This window comes from Aquarana catesbeiana, linkage group LG03 (assembly GCF_042186555.1).
Source record: "Aquarana catesbeiana isolate 2022-GZ linkage group LG03, ASM4218655v1, whole genome shotgun sequence".
NCBI lineage: Eukaryota > Metazoa > Chordata > Amphibia > Anura > Ranidae > Aquarana > Aquarana catesbeiana.
The window spans coordinates 503,299,320-503,325,043 of record NC_133326.1 but is presented as its reverse complement, the minus strand read 5'-3'; the positions used below and the strand labels follow the sequence as shown (position 1 = coordinate 503,325,043).

The 25,724-nt window shown below is 42.7% G+C and overlaps 1 protein-coding gene across 2 annotated transcripts in view; it reads right to left on the bottom strand.

Moving 5' to 3' along the window:
- LOC141132554 (cationic amino acid transporter 2-like) overlaps positions 1 to 22,268 on the bottom strand; it is a 51,448-nt gene extending 29,180 nt beyond the window's left edge. Inside the window, exons 1-4 of one of the 2 annotated variants that reach the window (XM_073621112.1) lie at positions 21,986 to 22,268; positions 15,686 to 16,061; positions 5,987 to 6,142; positions 1,546 to 1,711 (exon numbers count right to left, since the gene is read on the bottom strand). In XM_073621112.1, the coding sequence (XP_073477213.1) occupies positions 1,546 to 1,711; positions 5,987 to 6,142; positions 15,686 to 16,061 (698 nt within the window). In that variant the 5' untranslated portion in view covers positions 21,986 to 22,268. Of the gene's footprint in view, positions 1 to 1,545; positions 1,712 to 5,986; positions 6,143 to 15,685; positions 16,062 to 17,472; positions 17,493 to 21,985 lie in introns of those variants that run through there. The other variant, XM_073621113.1, reaches the window with a different exon arrangement.
- Positions 22,269 to 25,724: the final 3,456 nt, after the last annotated feature.

The following is a 25,724-nucleotide window of genomic DNA, read 5'->3' as shown; positions in this document are numbered from 1 at the left end:
GTTAATATCTAGGGCTGGACTAAATCCAGGAAAAGAATCCAACTATTGTTCTTATTCAGGGTGTAACATGTAACATGTTACTGTAGTACTGGCATCCACAGCCAGGTTTCCCCGCATCCAATTCGCATTCGCATTCGCATTCCCAGTTTATTGTGACCAGCTTTCAATGGAACCAGCTCACACTTCTCCGGAGCGGCACCGGAGCGAATTGCACAGGGGTCCTCTGCATCTCCTGGTTCATTTCAGGTCCGAATTCAGCCAAAAATTCAGACCGAAATCAGACCTGAAACAGTGAACAGGAATGCGCCGGTCCCCTTGTGTGAGCCGCTCTAAACTGCGATGTGAACCCAGCATCAAAATGTTTTAAAAAAACAAAACAAAAAATAATATGTAATGCTTACCTGCTCTGTGTTGAGGTTTTGCACAGATAAGACCTGACCCTCCTCTTCTCGGGTCCCCCCCGCAGGTGCTCCTGGCTCCTCCTGCACTTGTTCTGGGGGGCACTCTTGTGTGCTTGCTCCTGAGCCAGCTCTGTGTATCCATTGACACACAGAGCGCAGTTTGGACCCACTCCCCGCTCTCTCCTCACTGGCTGTGGCTTACAGTCTATCTGTCCAATGAGGAGGGAGAGAGCCGCAAGTAAGTGTTTCAGGGAGTGTTGCATGCAGAAGGTTTTTTACCTTAATGCATAGAATGCATTAGGGTAAAAAAAAAAACTGTACCTTTAGAACCACTTTAAGTAAATCTTATTTTTAATTCATTTTTGCATTCTTTTTAGTTGTGTGTTATTACTTAGTTTCCAATGATCATTGCAGATTCATTTAAAATGAGCAGTGGCAGGCAATTAAAGAGCTGATATTAAACCTGATATTAAATTCTGAGCTCAAGCACCATATTACTATACATAATATTCTGGGAAATCAACACCTACCCTGACACTTTCTATATGATTGGATTAAAGTGATTGTAAAGTGTAAAGTGTTTTTTGTTTTTTTAAATAACAAACATATCACACTTACCTCCACTGTGCAGTTCGTTTTGCACAGTGTGGCCCCGAACCTAATCTTCTGGGGTCCCCTGGTGACGCTCGTGGCTCCTCCTCGCATCAGTAAACCCCCTGGGAGAAGCGCATCTCCACCGAGGGAAGGAACGGGCTCAGGTGAGTAAAATGGGGGGGCTAGGTGGGCCGGTCGGTGTCAGAAGTTTTTTCACCTTAATGCATCCTTAAAGGGTTTACAACCCCTTTAAGGTGACTGGGTGATCTATATGCCTATAGGGTGGGTTTTGACTCTCATTAGAACCAAAGAAGTGGCTTGGATGAGAATTAAAATGTTTTCAACATTACAGAACAAGTCCAGCTGAATGTGACTATATACTGCTAGCTAGACATACACCCCATTGTGAGTATCTTCTTCTTGCTCCCATCCGGGCTTTATAAGACACGATTCTCACTTTGTCTGATAGGATGAGCCATAAATATACAGAACAAAACATTTACAAGCTTGTAATAGTATATATACAAAAATATTGAATTTCCAGGCATACCTCAATCGATTGATCGCATCATCAAGCTCGTCCTGTGTGATCTCCCAGTTTCTCAGATCACCCTTAACACACCCGCTGATAATCACAAACACCAACACCATTATGTTGATGGTTGTAAAGATTTTGTTCACTGTGGTTGACTCTTTCACACCAAAGGAAAGAAGACCTGGAATGGGAAAGAACTACTGTCTGCATGTATGAGTTGCAAAAAAAGCATGTATTATAGATATTCATCATACTATTAATGCCATCAAGGGAACTCAGATTACTCTGAATCTGTTTGTTTGCTTTTTAAAGCATCAATCCACCTAAAAGCTACAAAGATATAGGTGGAGCCTGGTGACTGTGTCAGTCTCTGGTGTGCAGTACTCCAACAGGAAGATCTCCTTATTTTGTTATACTCAGAGTTTTGGGTGTTTCCTCCACCTTTCTGTATTCCTGTTGCATGTTTCTTCATTTCGTTTACATTATGAAAAATGTAAGGACAAATGGGAGCCCCGTATAATAGGTACATTAGGTATGCAGATTGAGTTACCACCTCATCCCTTTAAACCCGAACACATATGAATTACACAGTTTCTGAAGCTAATTTAATGCAGATAAGACACCAAGTGAGTTTAATTACCACCTTAATCATCCACACAACCAGTGTAATTCATATGTGTTCGGTTTTAAAGGGATGAGGTGGCAACTCTAAGGTGCCTTTCACATGGACGGCTATTCAGCCGACTTCGGGGGTCTCTCAGGCCTCTTTTCCCTCTCTCCGGTGTAGTCTCCGCACTCTCTGGTTCTTATCCGGTACCTTCTTCCTTCTGCCGGGCTCCTCCGCTATCTTCTGCTCTTTTGCCGCTCTTTTGCTAGCGGAGGAGCCTGGTCTTCTTCCCTGAGACATCTTCATCCCTCTTCTCTTCCAGAGATGTTGACACAACGTTGGCACCGGAGAAGAACCAGAGAGCGCGGAGACGACACCAGAGAGAGGGAGAAGAGGCCTGAGAGACCCCCCCGAAGACGGAAGAAGACCCCCGGAGCTGCCTAATAAATTACTTTTAAAACCTGTGTAGTGTGTTTTTTTTATTGACACTTTTTTCCCCCAGGTGAATGGGTAGGGGTACGATGTACCCCATACTCATTCACATAGGGTGGGGGGCCGGGATCTGGGGGCCCCCTTATTAAAAGGGGCTCCCGGATTCCGATAAGCCCCCCGCCCACAGACCCCAAAACCAACGGCCAGGGTTGTCGGGAAGAGGCCCTTGTCCTCATCAACATGAGGACGAGGTGCTTTGGGGTGGGGGGGGCCCCAAAGCACCAACTCCCCCATGTTGAGGGCATGCGGCCTTGTATGGTTCAGGAGGGGGGGCGCTCGCTCGTCCCCACCCCCTTTCCTGATCGACCAGGCTGTGTGCCCGGATAAGGGTCTGGTATGGATTTTGGGGGGACCCCCACGCCGTTTTTTTGACCGATGGGCCTGGTATGCTCTTGGAGGGGAACCCATGCCGGTTTTCTATTTAAAATTTGGCGTGGAGTTCCCCCTCAAGATACATACCAAACACAGTGCCTGGTATTGGTGGGGATCCCCGTGCTTGTCGCTATTTGGGAAAGGAAAAAACATTTTTCCTTTCCTGATGAGCGAGCCAGCTCGGCACTGCTATCCGCAGCTGACACAGTGCACTGCGATTACCTGCGGTTATGTGCGGATAGCGGCACTAAATCGCTCCTGGACGCAGTCAATTCTATTTTTTCTATCCGCACAAAACCGCATGTAATCAAAATGCAGCTAAACGCAGTGTGTGAATGGGGCCATAGGAAGGCATTGTGTGCGTTTAGCTGCAGTAGAAAACGCAGCTAAAAGCACAATTCTATCCGTCCATGTGAAAGGGGCCTAATGCAGACCCTGGAACTCCAGCGCAGATATCCAACTAAGGCCCCTTTCACACAAATGGACTGTCTATCCGTTTTTCTTCCATCCGTCAATCTCCGTTAACGTCCGATCAGTTAAGATCCGTTTTGAAGAAATCATTTTTTTTCTTGTTTATTTGTGGACTCAACCTATGGCCCAGGGAGTAATTGGACAATAGGAAGTACATTGGAAGTACATCTCCAGTACATCCCCAAGGAGTAACATGACCAGAGATGTCTCCCAGGAGCAACTAATAAACCTGGTGCACGAAAGGCCAGGCTTGTGGGACTCAACGTGTTGGAACTGCAGTGATAAAGTGGCAAAATTGTTGGAATCCATTGCACTACACAAATAGCACACAGAAGGACAAGGACAAAGCAAGGACAGGTCACTCACTGAAAACTGCAATGCAGCATGGGAGGAGCAATGCTTTCTGGGTAATGCCATCAAAGCCACAGAAACTGCTGTAAACGGATCAAAACTGATGGAAAAACAGATGTAAACGCGTAAATTAACGGGTGTAAACGGATGCTAACGGAATGGAAGACGGATGAACCAATGGATAAGAACTGATACGTTTTTAACGTGGCTAAATTGACAGTGCCCATGTGAATGAGGCCTAATAGAGTCCCGGAGAGATAAAGGGAGATAATGGGTACAGCAGGTGTGCAGACCTAGGAACAGCATTTAACAACTCAATGTTAGAGTTCCAGAGAGATCTATTTTTTTAGTTTTTAAAGTGTTACCAAATCCACAACAGTAAAATCATTCTGTATATGCAGTAAAGCATGCTTGTTATACTCACTGTGGAACCTAAGGGGTTAATCTTACGAATTGTGTAACAATGCTGTTTGATCCTGTCTTCTCTGATCTTCCCTTTTCTCCACTGTCCCAATCCTTCTAGAACAGAGCCTTGGCGGCACTCTGCACATGCTCAGTTTGGTGTATATTTCTAGAGATTTTTTTTTTCTTGGGAGAGTGCATGTGATCAGTACAGGGCCAATCAGCACTGTCCAGACAAAGGGTCAGGGTCCTGCAGCCTCATAGGACAACCTGGGGAGAATGAAAACTCTTCCTAAAAGCTTTAACCAGTGCTCAGCTGGACACTGATAGAAGTCACAAAACTGATATACTGTATAGTGCTGATGAGAAAAAGTATTTAGCAGTTTATATTTACTAAAATCATTTCATTTCCATGTTATGTGTACTGTGGGAGACCAGATATAGTGAATGCATGGTCCTGGGTTTAGAAACAATTTAAAGTGGTTGTATACCCGCACATGTAAAAAAAACCAAAAAAAACCCAAAAAAAAACGAAAAAAAACTCTGTAAGGCGAAGGCATAATAAGCTAGTATGCACCGCATACTAGCTCATTATGAAATACTTACCTTAGAACGAAGTCCCTGTATCACAGCCCAGTCCACACCGAGGGAGCTGGCATTTTGCCCTCTGCGTATCTTCTGGGTTCGCAGCTCTGACGCTGTGAGTGGCCGGAGCCGCAATGATGTCACTCCTGCGTATGCAGCGTCTGCCGGACTTTCAGCCGGGCATTCACAGCGCATGCGCCGCTGACATCATCGGCTGCATACAAAGTGAATGTCTCCTAAACCGTACAGGTTTAGGAGATATTCATTTTACCCACAGGTAGGCCTTATTATAGGCTTACCTGTAGGTAAAAATTAAAAATAAGGGTATACAAACGCTTTAAGTAAGGAGGGGAAGTGTTAAAACCCCTGCCATGTTTTTATTGCTGTCTGTGCCCCCCAGGGGTCCTACCTATTGTCTGCTTTATCCCAAAAATTTAAAAATGGGCTTTACCCACACCTTAAACCACCTGATAATATCCTACTGTTGGTTTTACATACAGTTTAACTATCGATTAAAAATATAAACTTTGGGTTGAGTGGCCCTTTAAGCCCTTCTTGGCATGGGGTTATTAAAGCTGGATTCTTAGACCAAAATTTAGCAGCGTCAGTATAGATTGGTTAGTTTTCACAAAAACTTAATTTGCCCACCCTAAATACGTTTTTATTTGCATATAAGGCTACATAGGTTTATTCAATTCCCTGCTTCGGATTTATAATCTGATATATGGACAAAAAATGTACAAATTTTATATTTTGGTTATTTTACATCTTACAGTTTTAAATGTATACTTCTTTTTACATAATGTAACATTTTATAAAGCCGGCCATACATGGATAGAAATCAAGCAAGGACCAAATATCTAAAGAGTGTCTACGACACTCTGTATGAATTCCTCCCATATCTCTTTCTTTTTGTTTGGCTAAAGCTGCACAATGACCATTATTGGTATAGGACAGAAATCTGTCGCAATAGTGATTCTATTGATGGTCACATGATCATGAACTATGTTGATTGGTTCCCAATTATTTGTCTGAAAGCTGTAGCTGACAATAACAACTATAAATGCACACATTTGCAATGTAAAGGAGTTGTGCTTGAAAATGTAACTCTACATATTGCAGACCACTGCAGTAAGGTTATTTACAGGTAATAACAGTTGACATATATAGAAATACCTGCAAGGAGGAGTATGAGACACACCGCAAATATATCAGGGTATTCAGCCAGCCCTGGCAGGTCCATGGGCATTATCCTCCTGAAAAAATGTCCTATTGCCTTTCCAACCATCTCATCAAATGTGGCACTCCATGCTCGAGCAACACTAGAAGTGCCTGTTGTGAAATACAATCAGAGGACAGGTTTACTTGCAACGACAATCCTGATAACATGGAATGACACTCCTCTTATTATTATTATTATTATTATTATTATTATACAGGATTTATATAACGCCAACCGTTTACGCAGTGCTTTACAATATACAAGGGAGACAATATAGTTACAATACAATAAAATAGAAGAGGATTAAGAGAGCCCTGCTCAGATGAGCTTACAATCTAACAGGGTGAGGCAAGTGGTACAAGGTTGTAACTGTCAGGAATAAGCTGATAGAAGTGGTAAAAGATTAGTTGGAGGCATGATAGGCTTCCCGGAAGAGATGAGTTTTCAGGGATCGCCTGAAGGCAGCCAGAGTAGGAGATAGCGGTAGAGGTGAGGTAGAGAGTTCCAAAGGATGGAAGAGGCTCTGGAGAAGTCAAGGAGACAAGCATGGGAGGAGGAGACATGGGAGCTTGAGTCCAGGAGGTCTTAAGAAGAGCGGAGAGGATGGTTTGGGTGAGACAAAATTGGTGATGTAGCTGGGAGAAGAGTTGTGAATGGCTTTGTATGTTGTAATTAGTTTTTTTAATTTATTTTGCTGGGCGATCGAAAGCCAGTGTAGGGATTGGCAGAGAGGGGTGGCAGACACTGAGTGGTTGGTAAGGTAGATGAGACTGGCATCAGCATTCATGATAGACTGAAGAGGGAATAGCCTATGGAGAGGTAGGCCTATGAGGAGAGAGTTGCAATAGTCAAGGAGAGAGATAACAAGGGAGTGAATGAGTAGCTTGGTGGTTTCACTGGTTAAAATGGGGCGAATTTTAGAGATGGTATGGAGGTGAAGTCTACAAGCTTTTAACAATTGGATTTGGGCCTGAAAGGACAGGTCAGAGTCTAGGGTTACACCTAGTACCCTGGAATAAGGGGAGGGATTGATGATTGCATTATTGATTTTGATGGAAAAGTCATGGAGGGGGGCACGAGCAGAAGGGAATACTATCAGCTTGGTTTTAGAGAGATTTAGTTTAAGGAAGTGGTGCGACATCCATGCTGATATGTCAGTTAGTAAGTTAGTAATGCGAGATGAGACTGAAAGAGTGAGCTAAGGAGTAGACAGATAAATTTGGGTGTCATCGGCATAGAGAAGGTATTGGAAGCCATGGGAGGTAAATAAGTGACCAAGGAAGGAGGTGTAGATAGAGAAGAGAAGGGGTTCAAGAACAGAGCCTTGGGGGACCCCTACAGAAAAAGGAAATGGATAGGATGAGACAGAGTTGTAGGTAACACTGAAGGAATGCTGCGATAGGTAGAAGGAGAGGGTAGAGCAGAATCTTGGAGGCCAATGGAAGTTTATGGAGAAGGAGCGGGTAGTTGACAGTATCAAAGGCCGCAGAGATGTCAAGTAGTAGGAGTATGGCGTAGTGGCCATTGTTTTTAGCAGTTAGTAAATGGTTGCTGAGTTTTCGTAAGGCAGTTTCTGTGTAGTGCTGCAAGTGAAACTAAGACTGTAAGGGGTCAAGAAGGTTATTTTAAATGAGGTAGGAGCTAATATGGTTGTAGACTAAGCATTCTAGAAGTTTAGATTGAGATGGGTCTTAAGTTGTTCAGGTTTATGGGGTCCAGTGAGGGCTTTTTAAGTATGGGAGTGATCTGTGCATGTTGTAGAGGGGAGGGGAAGGTGCCACTAGAGAGGGAGAGATTAATGATGTGAGTGAGGGAGCATAGGATAGAATAGGAGGATGACCATAGTAGTTGCAAAGGGAACAGGATCCAGGGGACAATTGGTTAATCGGGCATCTGAGAAAAGTTTTGTAACCTCTTCAGTAGTAGCCAGTTCAAAAGAGGAGAGTGTTGACTGTGCTGTTAGACAAGTTATGTTGAGTGGGGAAGATGTATACACAGTGGAGGAGTCCTCATGTATTACATCAATTTTGTCTTTGATGTGATTGGTAATCTCTTGTGCAGTGAGTGAGTGAGTTAGTGGGTAGAGGGGGCAGGGGACGAAGCAGAGAGTTACAGGTAGAAAAGAGCCGATGGGGACTGGATGACAAGGTGTTAATAAGAAAGACAAAGTAGGTTTGTTTGGCAGCATGGAGGCATGAATTGTATTTTTAGAAGGGATTTGGTTTTACGCCACAGTCGTTCAAGAGCAGGGCAATGACTCTTGAGATTTCTGGTGTTGTCGGTTTGACAGGGTTGTAACTGTTAGTGCCTGATTCTGCGTGTAGCTAGAGGAGCAAGTGCATCCAGTGAGGATGACAGTGAACTGTTGTAGACAGAGGTGGCCAGGTCAGAGGAGAGATTATGTCATAGAGGTGGTCAGTATCAGAATAGAGAAGAGAAGGGTTGAAGTGGTGAAGGCTTCTGAAAGTAATCGTTTGCTGCTTGGAAGGATAGGTGGTTGGAGACAAGGATAATGGGAAACTGATGAGGTTGTGATCAGAGATGGGAAAGGGGGTGTTGGTGAGGTTGCCAGGAGTGCAGAGTTGGGAGAATAAAAGGTCGAGGGCATTACCATTGGAGTGAGTGGAAGTGTGTGCCAAATGGGACAAAACCGCTTTGATATCCTGCTTGGGTGCTTCCTTCTGCCAAACAGTGCCTCCTGCCCTCCAAAGCGTTCCGAGCAGACCGAGAGCATATACCAGGCCTTTTTACCTCAAGCATCGTACATAGACAGGCTGTTTGGATAGAACCAAAGGAAATATATATATATATATATATATATATATATATATATTATATATACAATGTTTTTTTCTCTGCTATAAGAAGGTTACCGACGCACTACTTGAGCCACAAAGACATTTCCTTTTTATACCCTATCCTAAACTGAAAAAGAAAGGTTTTGCCTTTTACAAACACTTTGATCCGACTGCAGACTCCTGGAGCCTCGTAGCAGTATATTTATAGTGTAAGATCTATTAAGGTATGGCTGCATCTGACTGTTAGATCCCATACACACTATACAACTTTTGTCTGATTTCCTTTAGATTTACCAAAACCATGTAGTGCAATGGCCTGCCTGATTGCATACAAATTGAAACTCCTAAGGTTTGACCTCATATTATATGGCTTTGGTAAATCTGAAGGAAAAAAATCTACAGAAAATTGTATAGTGTGTATCTAGCATATGTCTCATTATATTTGGAGTGAGGTTTGGTAATGCAGCTCCTCTACTGTTCACTGTTATCTTTGCTGGATAGAAAACTGTGCCTGAGGACTTGCAGAGCAAGGCCATTCCTGCTGCTGCTTCATTTATTCTATGAATCTGGGCTTTCTACTGCTGCTTCTGGATTAAGCCTTTGTCATTATTCCCTCATCAGGAAAGCAACTCTGAGAAATGAAAGACCTGCCTCTACCAAGATGTCTGCCTCCTTACAAATATGCAGTATGATATAAGGTATGGTAAGTCAGTAATGGGAAAAAGATCAGTTGCAGAGAACCAACAGGCAATACTAGTTAGTGACTAGTCCTTTGTCCTTTTTTGGACACAGCTTCCACAGTACATGTCCTCTTGAATAAGTCTGGTAGTGTAAAAATATACAATAGGTGTACGCTACACTGCTCTAGAATTGTGGTTTTAATTCCTACTGGGATACAATGGGCCTGAAATTTGTGTTTTCCCCACAGTCTCAAACTAAAAAAAAGAGTTAATTTGGCTTCCACCCAACAACTGTGTATTTGTGACTGTGTAAGTGCAATTAAGCTGTAAGCTCCTTTATAAGCAGAGACTGATGTGAATGGGCGCAGTGTTCCCTGTGAAGCTCTTCTGAATGTCAGGACTTCAAATTATAAAGCTAATCTCTTTGTCAAACAGCTACTTTCACAGCTTAAAATGGGCATTTAATTTTTTCATTGTATAAATACCTGACATGTTTTAATATACAGCAACGTTGTTTCTAAAATTCTATACTTTTTATCATTGATAAGCCATCCTTGAGTTTTAATTAGGTCTCTCTGTCTAAGGACTTGTTTACACTGGTGACAGCCCTTGGTGCCCTTAGAAAAGTGATCCATCGCAGATTGCTTTTCAGAGCGGAGTTGGCAGGCTACTGGGACGCCATATGTCGCCACCTCAGCACCTGTTTAAACCCTGAAAAGCCAGCACCACCATGGTTGCAGGATGGTTGCGGCACAGCCCCTTTCACTTAAATGAGTCGGGTTCGATGGCAGTACTGCCTGACGAATGCAACAGGGAGTTTACTTTACGCCGCAACATATGTACAGCCCCCTCTATTTGCAGTGGTAGGTTAAGGGGGATGGTGAAACTGCAACTCAACCACCAGCTGCATGATGTGTTTAGTCTGTTGTGGGTAAGTCGCCTTTCCTCATTCTTCTCTTCCTTAGTGAATAGACCGCACCAGTGTAGCTTTGAAGCAAGTCACAAGGGCTAATTTGTGTCAGACATTTATGAGTACAGCCACAAACTGCGTGGGCACCAGGACTTACATGAGGGTATAATTTCTGAAGCCGGATTGTGGTAGAACTCCATTCCGCCACCTCTGGCTCTCCCCCTTTACTCCCACTCCCACTTGTAAACACAGAAGCCTTCTGTGTTTACCAGGGACAGCTTTGCTTTCAGCAGCTCTAAGGACTAACAGATCCCTGCATCATGCATGCACTGACGGCAGGTACAGATCTCCAGAATCTGAGAGAGAGAATGATCTCCCTGCAAGGCAGAGAGCCGCCTATACAGGGGGGTACTAGAGCCAGGCCAGGTTGGAGAAAGAGATGTGAGGAAGCTTTGGGAGGGGGGGCAGGGTTGATATTGCACGCTGTTGATAGTGCACCCCTAAACTCTGCACGTAGTGCACTCCTGAACACTGCACTCTGTAGTACACTCCTGAACTCTGCACTCTGTATGTAGCATACTCCTGAATTCTGCACTCTGTATGTAGTGCACTCCTGAAATCTGCACTCTGTACTTAGCACACTCCTAACATCTGCACTCTGTACTTAGCATACTCATAATTTCTGCATGTAGATTACTTCTAATCTCTGCACTCTGTACATAGTGCACTCCTGAACTCTGCACTCTGTACGTAGCGCACTCCTGATATCTGCACTCTGTACATAGTACACTCCTAATTTTTGCATTCAGCACACTTCTAATCTCTGCACTCTGTACACAGTGCACTCCTAAATTCTGCACCCTGTACGTAGTGCACTCCTGAACTTTGCACTCTGTATGTAGCGCACTCCTGAACTCTGCATTCTGTACATAGCACACTCCTGAACTCTGCACATAGCACACTCCTGAACTCTGCAATCTGTATGTAATGCACTCCTGAACCCCCTGTTCAGCACCCCACTCTGTTCAGGACCCCAGATGCATCTGGCCCTTTGAGGCAGCAGGAGAGACTGTAATGTTACTGGCAGTGAAGTCGGGCCGCTGCAGTCGGGAGGGCTGTCACGGTCTGCAAAGGGCTGACTGGGATCAGTAGCCCACCAAAGAGGGCAGCTAGCACCGGAAATTTCTTTTGCTACACTATAGGGACCCACCAGGTACTATAGGGACCCGCCAGGTTCCAGACAGGTAGCATGGTGGCCAAGACCATACAGCAGTTTAACAGGACAGGTTCCACTCAGAACAGGCCTCGCCATAGTCGACCAAAGAAGTTGAGTGCAGCATCATATCCAGGGCTTGTCTTTGGGAAATAGACGTATGAGTGCTGCCAGCTTTGCTGCAGAGGTTGAAGGGGTGGGGGGGTCAGCCTGTCAGTGATCTGACCATACGCCACACACTGCATCAAATTGGTCTACATGGCTGTCATCCCAGAAGGAAGCCTCTTCTAAAGATGATGCACAAGAAAGCCCGCAAACAGCTTGCTGAAGACAAGCAGACTAAGGACATAGGTTACTGGAACCATGTCCTGTGTTCTGATGAGACCAAGATAAACTTATTTGGTTCAGATGTTGTCAAGTGTGTGTGGCAGCAACCAGGTGAGGAGTACAAAGACAAGTGTGTCTTGCCTACAGTCAAGCATGGTGGTGGGAGTGTCATGGTCTGGAGCTGCATAAGTGCTGCTGGCACTGGGGAGCTACAGTTCATTGATGGAACCATGAATGCCAACTTGTACTGTGACATACTGAAGCAGAGCATGATCCCCTCCCTTCGGAGACTGGGCCGCAGGGCAGTATTCCAACACGATAATGACCCCAAACACACCTCCAAGACGACCAATGCCTTGCCAACAGGCAAGGCGTTCTGCTGCTGTACTCGGGGGGGTGCTCTTTGATCATGAGCTCCTCCCCACGTTACTATCAGGATCGGACCATGTGATCTCCATTACCTATATAAAGCAATGCCTGTTCCAATGTCACTGTATGCTGCACACCCAGGTTAGATGGAACAACACAGGGACTGAGCCCAATTAAGGTAACTCACTTCAAGCTTTCCAGCCACGCTACCTCTCTGGGGTACCAATGCTTTACATATACCAGTACTTAAAGACAAATACCATCGGACAAGTGCATATTTATGCACGTCACTATGTGACTTGAGGGTGTCTTCTCTTTGTTCCCCTTTCATGGGCCCCTGACTTCCGTTTGGACATACGAACCAAGAACAACTGTTGTCAGTCGGTTTTTACCATTAGCCTATCTCTGTTCCTGTACGTTTCAGAAGCAAGCCAGGTAATGTATGCCTTGAATAGACACTCATATAGTCTCTTCAGTGCAGTGTCCCCTCCTTATGGTCTTAACACTATACTCAGATCTCTTTTGTCTTAAGTGATATCTGTCGCTTTGGGCCACACGTGGGGTAATCCTTTGGGGCCTTGATCTGTGGGTAACCATCCTAGGCATTAGGTTGCTTATTGTGTGTGCCCGCTCTCCTGGACCTGAACAGGTTGGCTTGAGACAGCAGCATTTTTCCCCAAAAAATGTTATGTGGATGCAAGATCACTGATTTTATATGCAAGTTTTATGGTCAGTGGATTCATACAAATAGTTTGATTACATTTTTTACATTATGCTTGTTTTACAATGTGTATATTCTTATATTTTTCTTCTATCAATTATAGATGTATTCACGTCCTGTGCTTAACCACCCACCCCTAAAGAGAGAACAAATATCGCTAACTCGAAACATGTTGGGTCATCTCTGTTGCTATATACATCCAACGGAGTAGTGTTTTTTTTTTTTTTTTCCAACTGTCTTGTATCACTGCATATAATTGTAATTGCATCCTGTACACCTTGTGCATTGTCTTTTCTACTTTTAATCTTTTAAAAAAAATATATGTATTTTTTATATTTACGGTCTTGATCTTTAGAGGAGTACTGCCCTTTAAAGTCCCATTTAGAGGTAATTCCCCCTGTCTGCAATTTATCTAGTCTAGGGATGTAGGCATAATCTCCTCTTTTCTGAACAATAAGCACTATTTAGTAATTTTGCTAAAGAAGCTTAGGGTAAACATTATAGACTGGCCAAGCATATCTTCAGACCTAAACCCTATTGAGCATCTGTGGGGCATCCTCAAACGGAGGGTGGAGGAGCGCAAGGTCCACCAGCTCCGTGATGTCGTCATGGAGGAGTGGAAGAGGACTCCAGTGGCAACCTGTGAAGCTCTGGTGAACTCTACGCCCAAAAGGGTTAAGACAGGGCTGGAAAATAATGGTGGCCACACAAAATATTGACACTTTGGGCCCAATTTGGACATTTTCACTTAGGGGTGTACTCACTTTTGTTGCCAGCGGTTTAGACATTAATGGCTGTGTGTTGAGTTATTTTGAGGGGACAGCAAATTTACACTGTTATACAAGCTGTACACTCACTACTTTACATTGTAGCAAAGTGTCATTTCTTCAGTGTCGTCACATTAAAACATAGAATAAAATATTTACAAAAATGTGAGGGGTGTACTCACTTTTGTGAGATACCGTAACTGACATTTTTTTTACACAAAATAATTATTTCCATCTCAGATGCTGTAATATCTGATGTTGATGTACATCATTGTCCAGCTTGCTGATAGTGACAACAGCAGGCCATCCATGCACAATGTGTGTCAGCCCAACCAGCCGTATTCTCTATCAGGGCTGCATGTGGGATGGATGAAAATGCTGAATCACAATTATTAGAATGGGAAAGAGAGTTTTAGCCCCATAACAGGAAGAGCCCGAACAAACACCATCGTGACAGATTCACTAGGCATTATTTTCTTGAAAGCTGCAGATTTAAAATAAGATTGAAAACAACATTTAAAGTCCTATTTGAGACCCTATTGTCAGACCATTAATTTCAGCAAAAACATTCCTATGAGATTGTATGTGCATTTAATATATTTTATGCAAGTTATTTACCTGTAAAAGCTCTGAGACTGCTGCTGGGTGCCACCATCTTGGATGTGATGTCAGCAGCTTTAACAGACTCAAGTTATAATCTATAATATTATCCTTCTCTACTCCCTTGGGAGCTACATAAATGTAAAGTGGAAAGGGAGGGGTAGAGGAGCTGGGCAAGCACAGACAATATTTAGACACTTCCATAAGAAGAGAGGGCTATGAAGTGCAAGCAAGAATGAAGGAGGCTGTGCTGGGAAACTGAGTAGACCATTTTTGTAGTAAGTTCAAAGGCATGCTGCAAATTAATAAAAGATAATTTATGGATAATAAAAATACTTGATTTTCTGTGCTTTTACCTGTAATTTTTCTAATTGATGACAGGGTCTCTTACTTGCTTACTGGACGCTTAAACCCCTTCCTGACAGGCCAATTTTCAGCTTTCAGTGCTATTGAACTTTGAATGACAATTGCGTGGTCATGCAACACTGTACCCATATGAAATTGTTATCAAATAGAGCAGGAGTCTTCAAACTATGGCCCTCCAGTTGTTCAGGAACTACAATTCCCATCATGCCTAGCCATGTCTGTGAATGTCAGACTTTTACAATGCCTAATGGGACATGTAGTTCCACAACAGCTGGAGGGCTGTAGTTTGGAGATCCCTGAGATAGAGCTTTCTTTGGTGGTATTTAATCACCACTGGGGTTTTTATTTTTTGCTAAACAAACAAAGATGGAAAATTTTGAAAAAAACAACAACTTTTTTTTAGTTTTCTGAATTCTTCTCCTTCACTGATGGGCAATGATAGGCTGCACTGATAGGCACTGATGAGGCAGCACCGATGGGCACTGTAGAGGAGGCACTGATGAGGTTGCCCTGATATACGGCACTGATAGGCGGGCACTAATGGGCACTGATATGCAGCACTGATGACCACTGATATGCAGCACTTATGGGCACTAATGGGGCTGCACTGATAATCAGGGCACTGATGATTATCTGTGTACATGACCCCTGTCAAGATTGCAGGCTACTGGCTCTCCTCTCCTCATGCTGTTACAGCATGTGAGGAAAGGAGAGCCAATAACCGGCTACTCTGTTTACATTCTGATCAGCTGTGATTGGAAACAGCTGATTGTGTGGTAAAGGGCCCTTTGATCTTGTAAACGAGAGAGCCACACTGTAACCCTCTTTTGGTTAGGAGCTAGGAAGTCATTAAAATGAAATGAGAGATTATGAAAAGGCTCTAATAGAAAAATAAATCTTGCCTATAACATAGGAAAGTATCAGGTTCCACCCAGTAATGAAGGCCCAAAGCTCTCCGACTGTCACGTAGCTGTATAGGTAGGCAGATCCTGTGAGTGGTACACGGGCTCCAAACTCTGCATAGCATAGTCCTGCAAGCACAGAGGCCAAGGCTGCAATCAGGAAGGACAGGATGATGCTGGGCCCAGAGTCCACCTTAGCCACTTCCCCTGCTAGGACATATACACCAGCCCCTAGAGTGCTTCCCACACCCAGAGCCACCAGATCCACAGAGGACAGACAGCGGCACAGCCCGGAGCCCTCTGCTGCTTCTGGCGTCACTCTCTTGGTTCTTGTTAGGCTTTGGTAAAATGTGTGTAGAGCATCAAATGGCGGCATCTAAAAATGAATATAGAAAATATGTCAGAAAAGGCTTTACAAAAACATAAAGAAAGCTATATAAAAGTCATTAAAGTGTAACCAAAGCCAAATAATTTTGGAAGGTGAAACAGTCAGAGTCTCTTTCAGGTTTTCATTGCAGTCTGTGTCTCCGCTATGGAGATTCATCTTCCCTGTATATGTCCTGGTGTCCTGTCCATTATCATGGAGACCAAAAGTGAGGGAAGAATATTAAAATTGAGTTGACAGTGGAACAGTAACTGAACTGAGGGGTAAATATTTCATTAGGCTTACATACAGTATATATTTATTTACACCAGATTGCCAGGGACCCAAACTGTTTCCCAGCTCTACTGACATGACATTTGATTGAAATCTCTTTCAACTGGCACTGTTTTGGCTTTCATTAATCCCCACTGCACTTTGGAGTGTTTGGATCAATTTGAGTGTGTTCTTTTAGGTCGATTTTGCATTTAGTGAAATGTTACTCACATGTCTTTGTTCATAAGGACTCAATCACATGTGCAGATTGCTTTTCAGAGGGCAATTGACAGGCTGTGAGATGACGATATGTCACCTCCTTAATGCCTGTTTTAACCCACTGTGCATTGCACACAGTTGCAGGCTAATTGGTGCCACAGTCCAATAAACTTGAATGGGTCATGTTTGGTGGCCGTACTGGTCACTAAATGTAACATGGCATTTGCTGCAGCCATGAAACAAAGCATCACTGTGCGCAGCCCAGAGTGGCTGCATTTCTGTGATTAGGTGGGCAGTTCTGGGAAGGTAACATGGTGGCTCAACTATCTTCTTTTAATGCTTCCTGTTTGAACAAACCCTAAGGCTCCGTTCACACTTATACAACTCCAAAATTGTGCAACTTTGGTGCAACTTTGGATTGGTGCGACTTGTATGTGGGTAAATAGGAACCGCGCTGCAAACAAGTAAATTATAAATAGATCTCTGAGGGATCTACATAAATATTAAAGAAAAAATATTAAACACAACCCATGTGAAAATAAAATAGCATGAAATATCAAATCAGTGAAATAATAGAGTCCAAATATAAATTCAAAAGATGTCCAATAGAGTGCAATGAAGCTTATAAATCCTTCCAGTGACACCACGTGAATAAATCCACCACCAGGGAAATTGAATACTTACCAACGGCAAGCTGTGAAACAGCTTGTAATAAAGACCAGGCACACAATCATATTGATGTCCTAATAAGATCAACGATATGGGGGGGAAGATGACCAGGATAGCCAGGCAAACCAGGCAGATCAGGGCAGCTCTGTCCAAAGGATCAGTATACAGGCAGCAGGGAGGACCCAAAAAGAATGAAAACACGGCTTTCCATAGCGCAAATCAGTAATTTTAAGCAATTTATCAAATAGATTATTGCACTTACGTAACAGCAGAGTTTAAAAGCAAAGGATAAAAATGCAGCAGCCGGCCGGCCAGCAAACACCCATTCGAGACGAGACACACAGCGATGACATCAGCGCTTCAACCTTCCGACGTACGCTTCGTCTTAGAAAGACGTCGTCTTTCTGCTGCCTGTATACTGATCCTTTGGACTGAGTTGCCCTGATCTGCCTGGTTTGCCTGGCTATCCTGGTCATCCTCCCCCCATATTGTTGATCTTATTAGGACGTCAATACGATTGTGTGCCTGGTCTTTATTACAAGCTGTTTCACAGCTTGCCGTTGGTAAGCATTCAATTTACCTGGTGGTGGATTTATTCACGTGGTGTCACTGGAAGAATTTATTAAATTCATTGCACTCTATTGGACATCTTTTGAATTTATATTTGGACTCTATTATTTCACTGATGTGATATTTCATACTGTTTTATTTTCACATGGGTAGTGTTTAATATGTTTTCTTTAATATTTATGTAGATCCCTCAGAGATCTATTTATAATTTACTTGTTTGCAGCACAGTTCCTATTTACCCACTATCCTATTTTGATTGTGTATATCCCACAATTTTAGAACTGCTGCTATATAATAATTTACATTTTTTGTGTTAGCGCGGTAATTTTTCTTTTCGACTTGGATGTGACTTGTTGTCCCTCTACAAACCACTGTTGCATGTAAAACTTTCAGTTATGACATTCATGCAACTTCTGAGGGTTAACATTGATGTCTTTGGCCCTCAAGTTGCATGAAAGTCGGACCAAAGTAGTGCATGAACTACCGTATTTAACGGTGTATAACACGCACCTTAACTTTAAGAGGGAAGTTTCAGAAAATACATTTTAAAATAAGGGTCAGTGCTCTACAGCCTCACCAGTGCCCATCAATGCAGCCTGATCTATGCCAATCTGCAGCCTCTAATATGCCCATTATTGCAGCCTGTTTAGTGCCCATCTTCAGCCTCTAACATACCCATCTGCAGCCTCTAATGTGCCCATTATTGCAGCCTCTAACATACCCATTTGCAGCCTCTAACATGCCCATCTAAAGCCTCTAATGTGCCCATTATTGCAGCCTCTAACATGCCCATCTGCAGCCTCTAATATGCCCATCTGCAGCCTCTTGCATGCCCATGATTGCAGCCTGTTTAGTACACGTCTGCAGATGATTGCAGCCGCGCCAGTGCTGGATGACACAGATCCGCGATCTCCTGTGTATCCAGAGCTCAGTCACTCACAGTCCCGCCCGGCTCATATGATGGACAGAGCAGTGGTCCAATGCCGGGGCAGGACTGTGTGTGACTGAGCGCCAGATACAAAGGAGATCCCGGCTGTATATAATCCAGTGGCTCTCGTTCCTTCCTTTCACTCCAAGGCAGCAGGGATTGGCGTATATAACACGCACACGCGATTTCCCCCTGATTTTCAGGGGGAAAAAGTGCGTGTTATATGCCGATAAATACGGTACTTTGAAGTCGCTACTACCTTAAGTTGTGCATGTTGTATATGAATGGATATCATTGAAAAACGTAGGGTAAGACTTGTGTATGCAACGTTTATGTTCAAAGTCATATGACGAGTCGCATAAGTGTGAATGGAGTGTAAGGGTCTGGTTTTATTGGGTTTGTTTTAATTTTTTGGTCTCAAAATAGTGGGGATTATTAGAATTGGACTTGGTATGTACAAATATTGTCGAACTAGGGTGGAATTTGGGTAGACAAAGCCGGTGTATAATGTATCTCTTTCTTTCCAAACCAGAGCTTTGGGGGTCCAGATTGTGGCCAGTGGGGGTAGAAAATATCTTGAATTCAGTGAGAATAAGCAATGCCTCAGGCTTTGTGGTGAGTGGGAGTATAGAAATCATGTAGCATCTGTGGTCAGTAGAGGGAATAGCGTCCCATAATTGATATCATGTTGGAGGAATAGGGCTCCATGTTGGTGTCAGTGGCATGAATTATGCCCCACTGTTGGTGTCAGTGGCATGAATTATGCCCCACTCTTGTTGTCAGTGGAAAGAATATTGCCCCAAGGGCCAGATAAAGGCTTGCAAAGGCCCACATTTGGCTCACAGGCTGCAGTTTGGAGACCACTGTTCTAAACGTTAGGAAGTACGCAGCTTCCCATGATTGACATAAAGGGGACTGGATAATATTGCCAGATCATGCTACTGTTTTGTTTTTTCAGAAAGCTGATTCATTCTTGAGTCAGTGACCATTACAGCTTAATATTCCAGTTCAGCACTACAGTCAATCACCTCTTTTTGTGAGTTTCATTCCTTGCTTACCAATGCAGCAGATTCTTATATCCACAGAAATCTCTGGCCATAATACCGATATAAAATAAACCAAAGGGTAAACAGTTAACTGCACACAAAAAATGAGGGGATGAGATATAACAAAACTGTTTCTGTTTAAATTTCATACAGACTCGCATATATTTATTTATCTAGTGGGTGTTTGTTCCTAATATAATCAACCAAAAAACATAAAAGCTACTGAGCTTCTAGCAATTCACAGATCTTCAGACACCTGTAGGCAAAATATAAACACATAAAAGATAGATATTATTTATACATATGTCTACATCCAGCACCATTATGGTACATGGCCCCATTGCATATTGCTAAATTCATGCCAGGGGCCCCCAAACTGCTTCAAAGGATGCAAAGCCACCTGACTCACTTCATCATATTTCTTGGGAATGGAATCTCCCCTTCTAGGACACCCTGGGAAGCTCTATTACATAGACCCATATTTGATATAGCTAAACACAAACAAAAGCTTGTACCCTTTATACTCTTGGCTTTGAGCTAGAAAATCACAAAGACATGGAGGCAACCTATGCTAAGAATCATAGGTACTATGACACAGGAAAAGATGATGGCTACTCTAAAAGATAGCCAAAGTCTGGTCTCCTTGGATAGACAATTAACATCAACTCCCTAGAATGGAATCTTGATTCCCTTTTTGATAACGCGTGGATGCTATGTGGATCCTGTGGTGTCTGGTCAGGTTTCCCCTCATCACCCTAAACTCGGCTTGACCCTCTTCCCCTCCTGCAATCTCATCACCATTGTTAACCATAATGTAACAGAGCTACCTAAAAAAAATACATTTAATGAATACTTGGCATTTTATACATGGGACATGTGGAAATTGGATATCTTTTACCATCAAGTCTTCTAAATGTCTTCCTTATCTTGATGATTTAAGACTTCCCATAGACCAATTAATAGTGGATGTCTGTTGACCTTTGTTCTTAATGAAGAATTTTCCTATAAATATAAAAATTATATATATATATATATATATATATATATATATATATATATATATATATATATATATATATATATATATATATATATATATGTTTTAATAAGAAATTGGTCCTTTGAATCTTCTTGTTTGGTATATTGCTCATTGTAGTATTTTAAGTTGGTTTATTACACTATGGGTGATATTGGCATTGGAAGTAGACATAGTAGCAAGTATTTATTTTATATTTAATGAGTGCTTGCCTTTTTTGATATTTTTGACAAATTAACAGTGTTTAGATTTTGCATACTGGTGTCTGGATGGGTTTTAGCATCAATGCAAACTATCCTAGATAATGCATTGACAGCTCTTCAGGATATTTCTGTACCAGAGTATGGCCAAACACGCAATCTCATTATTATTATTATTTAAGGTACTTATATAGTGCCGTCAATTTACACAGCGCTTTACATATACATTGTACATTCACATTGGTCCCTACCCTCAAGGAGCTTACAATCTAAGGTCCCTAACTCACTCTCATATACTAGGGCCAATTTAGACAGAAGTTAATTAACCTACCAGCATGTCTTTGGAGTGTGGGAGGAAACCCACACAGGCATGGGGAGAAAATGCAAACTCCGGGCAGGTAGTGTCGTGGTTTGGGATTCAAACCAGCGACCCCCTTTCACTGCTAGGCGAGAGTGCTACCCACTACACCACTGTGCCGCCCCATATTGTTATTTAGTGATGGATTTCAAAGTACCCTGAAGATCAGTGAGTTAGACCTCAGGTTAAATGTGCACCTTCAACTGTTAGTATTGAATCTAGAGTCCCAGTGTTACAAGATGTCAACCCAGGACCTCAGTGCCACAAGACTATTTAGCAACCAAATGGCCCTTTATGATAACACTTGTGTGTAATGCACTAAAAACATATTTACCGAATTGTAACAAAAAATCTGATTTTGGTGTATCTGTAATAGTAATCAATGGAGAGATCAGAAAATTCCAAAAGCTGACATATCTTACCTTCAGCCTATCACAGCCGGTCAAGTACACCAAAATGTCAGTATAAATGTATGTACTGGTCTGCCAAGGTCATAAAAGTCAAAAAAGTATTTGTAAATTGGTTCTAAAATCCCTTTTCCCCTCCTTTTTAATCTTAACTAACTAATATCCATTTACTTAACCCTTACTATAACAGTCTAGCACAGAATGTAATATAGGGTTAAATGAATCATTACCTTCCAGCTCTCCTAAATACTGCCAGTAGTAGGTAAGTACAGTAACATGTTTCCTTGCTTGTCTGATGACATCTGTGGAGTTTTGGTCAGTTCCTTAAATTTAAGCTGCAGGGTACAAGGGGTTAACCAGCCAGCCCAGCAGAATACTGAAGAACTATTCAAACCTCGCCATTTATTTCTCAAATCTCATAATCTCCTTTCTATGGGAATGTGATGCAGGTCTCGCCTCCGCCTCTTATAAGCATGGTCAGCAAATTGTGAGAAATGGACCCCTTTGTTGTTGCTGTTTGTGAGAGGGAAGAACGTTTTCTTTGAAAGACAAATAGTTACAGAAACAGCAATTAAAGACGTTGGCAGCTAAAGCTACATTTATATCAACTATATAAATCGATAACCCCAATGCTCAAAACTCATATAGCTCAGGAACCCAGTCGGAGCTACAGTGCCTTTAAAAAGTATTCCTACCCTTTAAAATTTTCAACATTTTGTAATGTTACACCCAAAAACGTAAATGTATTTTATTGGGATTTTATGCGATAGACTAACACAAAGTGGCACATAATTGTGAAGTTGAAGGAAAATGATAAATGGTTTTCAAATTTTTTACAAATAAATATGTGAAAAGTGTGAATTTGTATTCAGCCCCCCTGAGTCAATACTTTGTAGAACCACCTTTTTCTGCAATTACAGCTGCAAGTCTTTTTGGTTATGTCTCTACCAGCCTTGCACATCTAGAAAGTGAAATTTTTGCCCATTCTTCTTTGCAAAATAGCTCAAGTTCTGTCAGATTGGATGGAGAACATCTGTGAACAGCAATTTTTCAAGTCTTGCCACATGACAAAATATGGAAAATTTCAAGGGGTATGAATATTTTCTATTATAAATTAATATTTTAAGGCAGTAGTGCTTGGTCATGGACCTGCCCATATTTAGGTGTGGACAAGAGGGTGCAGGGACCAATCTGACTTTTACAGAAAAAGTTGGGATTTACATATAATATCAGTGTAGTGGTACCCCCATGGGGGCTGCTGATGTGGTTGTAGCAATCCGCCAATCACCCTGCTCCCATCCCCTTTTCAGTCACCCAGACAAATAACGAACAGTCAGTTACTCCTTTTTCTTAGCTTTTATTTGTGGGATGAAACTTGGAGAGATATCAGGGATGTATGAGATGCCCATGAAGAGTTCAGAAGGATAGGTTATCATCCATGGTCTTGGCCTTAATGATGGATTTCCCCTGTCCAGTCTTTACTGCAGACTTTTGCTTCCAGTTAACAAGACAAATCACTCTGAATAATTCCCCCTGTGTTGGTTCTCACTGCAGACTATTGCTCCTTCAGTTAACAATCTGGCTGAAGATTTACTACTCTGAACAGTTCCTCTGCCCAACTTGATATGCTTCCTTTGGGGTATTAATTCTTTAAGGCCAAAGACCTGCACAGTCTTCTTCATGGCCCGCATACCAACACCCCTCAGCCTTTGTAAGTTATTGAAACGTGAATTGAACACATAATAAAGACTGACTATTGCTCCAGCCCATCAATTATTGTCCATACTGTTTTCCACAGTCACACAGTCATTTTGTTACGCTACCCTCTCCAGCACTTCTACTTCTTCAAATGTTACACTGACCTTCTCCTTGTATCAGAGTCCTGTGTTCCCCGGCCACAGGAATCCGATAAGTTGGTTCACTTCCGCCGCTTTACTCCTACTTCCTCCACTTGATCCGCCTTACAGTCAAGCACTGTGTTGCCCGGTCACAGAAACCTGATGCACTCTGTAGAGATCAAGGCTCTCAACTTTACATCCTTCCTCTTGCGGCTCCTCCATCCCTCCTCCGCATAGGGATGTCCGGTATAGCATCTCAGCACGCCATGCTGTCTTTCCTGTGCTTCACAACTCCTCCCTGGAAGCATGTGACCCCAGCCTATATAGGAGGCCTGCCCCCTACCAATACAAATTAATGATTGGTCAGAGCCCCCCACATGAGCTGCCTGCCACTCAGGTCTCAAGTCCAACCTCCCTTCCAGAACAATTCCACTGAAAGCAGGAGAGGATCTGCAGGTGGCCACACCCCCCAATATACTAATACTCCCATTCCCAAATCAAAACAACCAGGCCTGGAAAGGAAGCAAAGGCCTGGCTAAATTTACCTGCCACTAGTCCTGCAACTAGAAAAACACCAACCCAGCACCTACCTAAAAGTAGAGGGCGCTACATCAGCTAGCCTGATCGATCAGTTTCCTTGAATTTAATCATGTGATCATATGATAAATTTGAATTGATCACATTTGTGTCAGGTTTACTTTAACCACTTGACCTCTGGAATGTTTACCCCCTTCATGACCAGGCCATTTTTTGTGATGCGGCCTCGCTTTATTTTAACTGACAATTGGACGGTCGTGCGATGCTGTACCCAAATAAAGTTTATGTCCTTTTTTTTCCCACAAAGAGAGCTTTCTTTTAGTGGTATTTGATCACCTCCGGCTTTTTTTATTTTTTGTGCTATAAACAAAAAAAGACCACCAATTTTGAAAAAAAACGAACATTTTTTACTTTCTGCTATAAAACACATTCAATAAAAAAAATGTTAAAAATCGAATTTCTTCATAAATGTAGGCCAATATGTATTCTGCTACATATTTTTGGTAAAAAGAATTCCAATAAGCGTAGGTTGATTGATTTGCGCAAAAGTTATTACGTCTACAAACTGTGATATATTTATGGAATTTTTATTTAATTTTTTAAAATTTTTTTACTAGTAGTAGCGGCGATCAGTGACTTATAGCGGGACTGCGATATGGAGGTTGACAAATCAGACACTAACTGACACTTTTTGGGGACCAGTGACACTAATATAGTGATCAGTGCTAAAAAATGTGCACTGTCACTACCTGGGAAGGGGTTAACATCAGGGGTGATCAAAGGGTTAACTCTGTGCCTAGCCAGTGCTTGTGTACTGTGTGGGGGGTGCTTTTACTAGGGGAAGGCATTGATCCATGTTCCTGCTTTTAAGGAAAACAGGATCAATGCCTTCCCTTTGGACAGAACGGTGATCTGCCTTGTTTACATAGACAGAGCTCCATTCTGGCTCTCTGCCTAATGATCGACAGGTGCCAGCGGACATAGAGTCCACGGTACCCGCAGATCAGCTTCCTCTGTGTATAATCACAGCGGGAGCGTGTTGATGGCGGCGTGCATGCGTGCCCCAGAACCAGAAATGCAGAAGGATGTACTAGATACGTGATCCTGCGCAGCAGAGCTGTCTTGCCTCCGTATATATAAGTTATACGGTTTGCAAGCGGTTAAAGTCTAAGTGTACCTTTTGGGAAAAAATAATGAATGCACATATTTCTGCAGGAAAAAGAGTGCATTTATTATTATTTCCTGCAGGAGCCTACAAAGCATTGCACCCATAACCACGGGTGCAATGTCAGGATCCTGCAGACAAGGTCTACAGCTTTCAGCCCATACCTCTGTACGGGCTGTCATTCTGAAAGCTGCAGGGCTTGTAATTGGACTATAATTGTGCTTATCAGCGCCCTCACACAGTTCATTACAAACTACAAGCTGTCTGCCACAGATTCCTGTGAATGAATGATGAGGTTGTACAGCTGCACTGTTTTCAAAATGTGACAGCAGGTGCAGGTAGAGGAACCCCCACCCGCTGTCATGGGGGGGGGGGGGGGTAGGCGAGGAGGAAATGTGCTGGAAGATATTACATGTTATGCCCTAATTA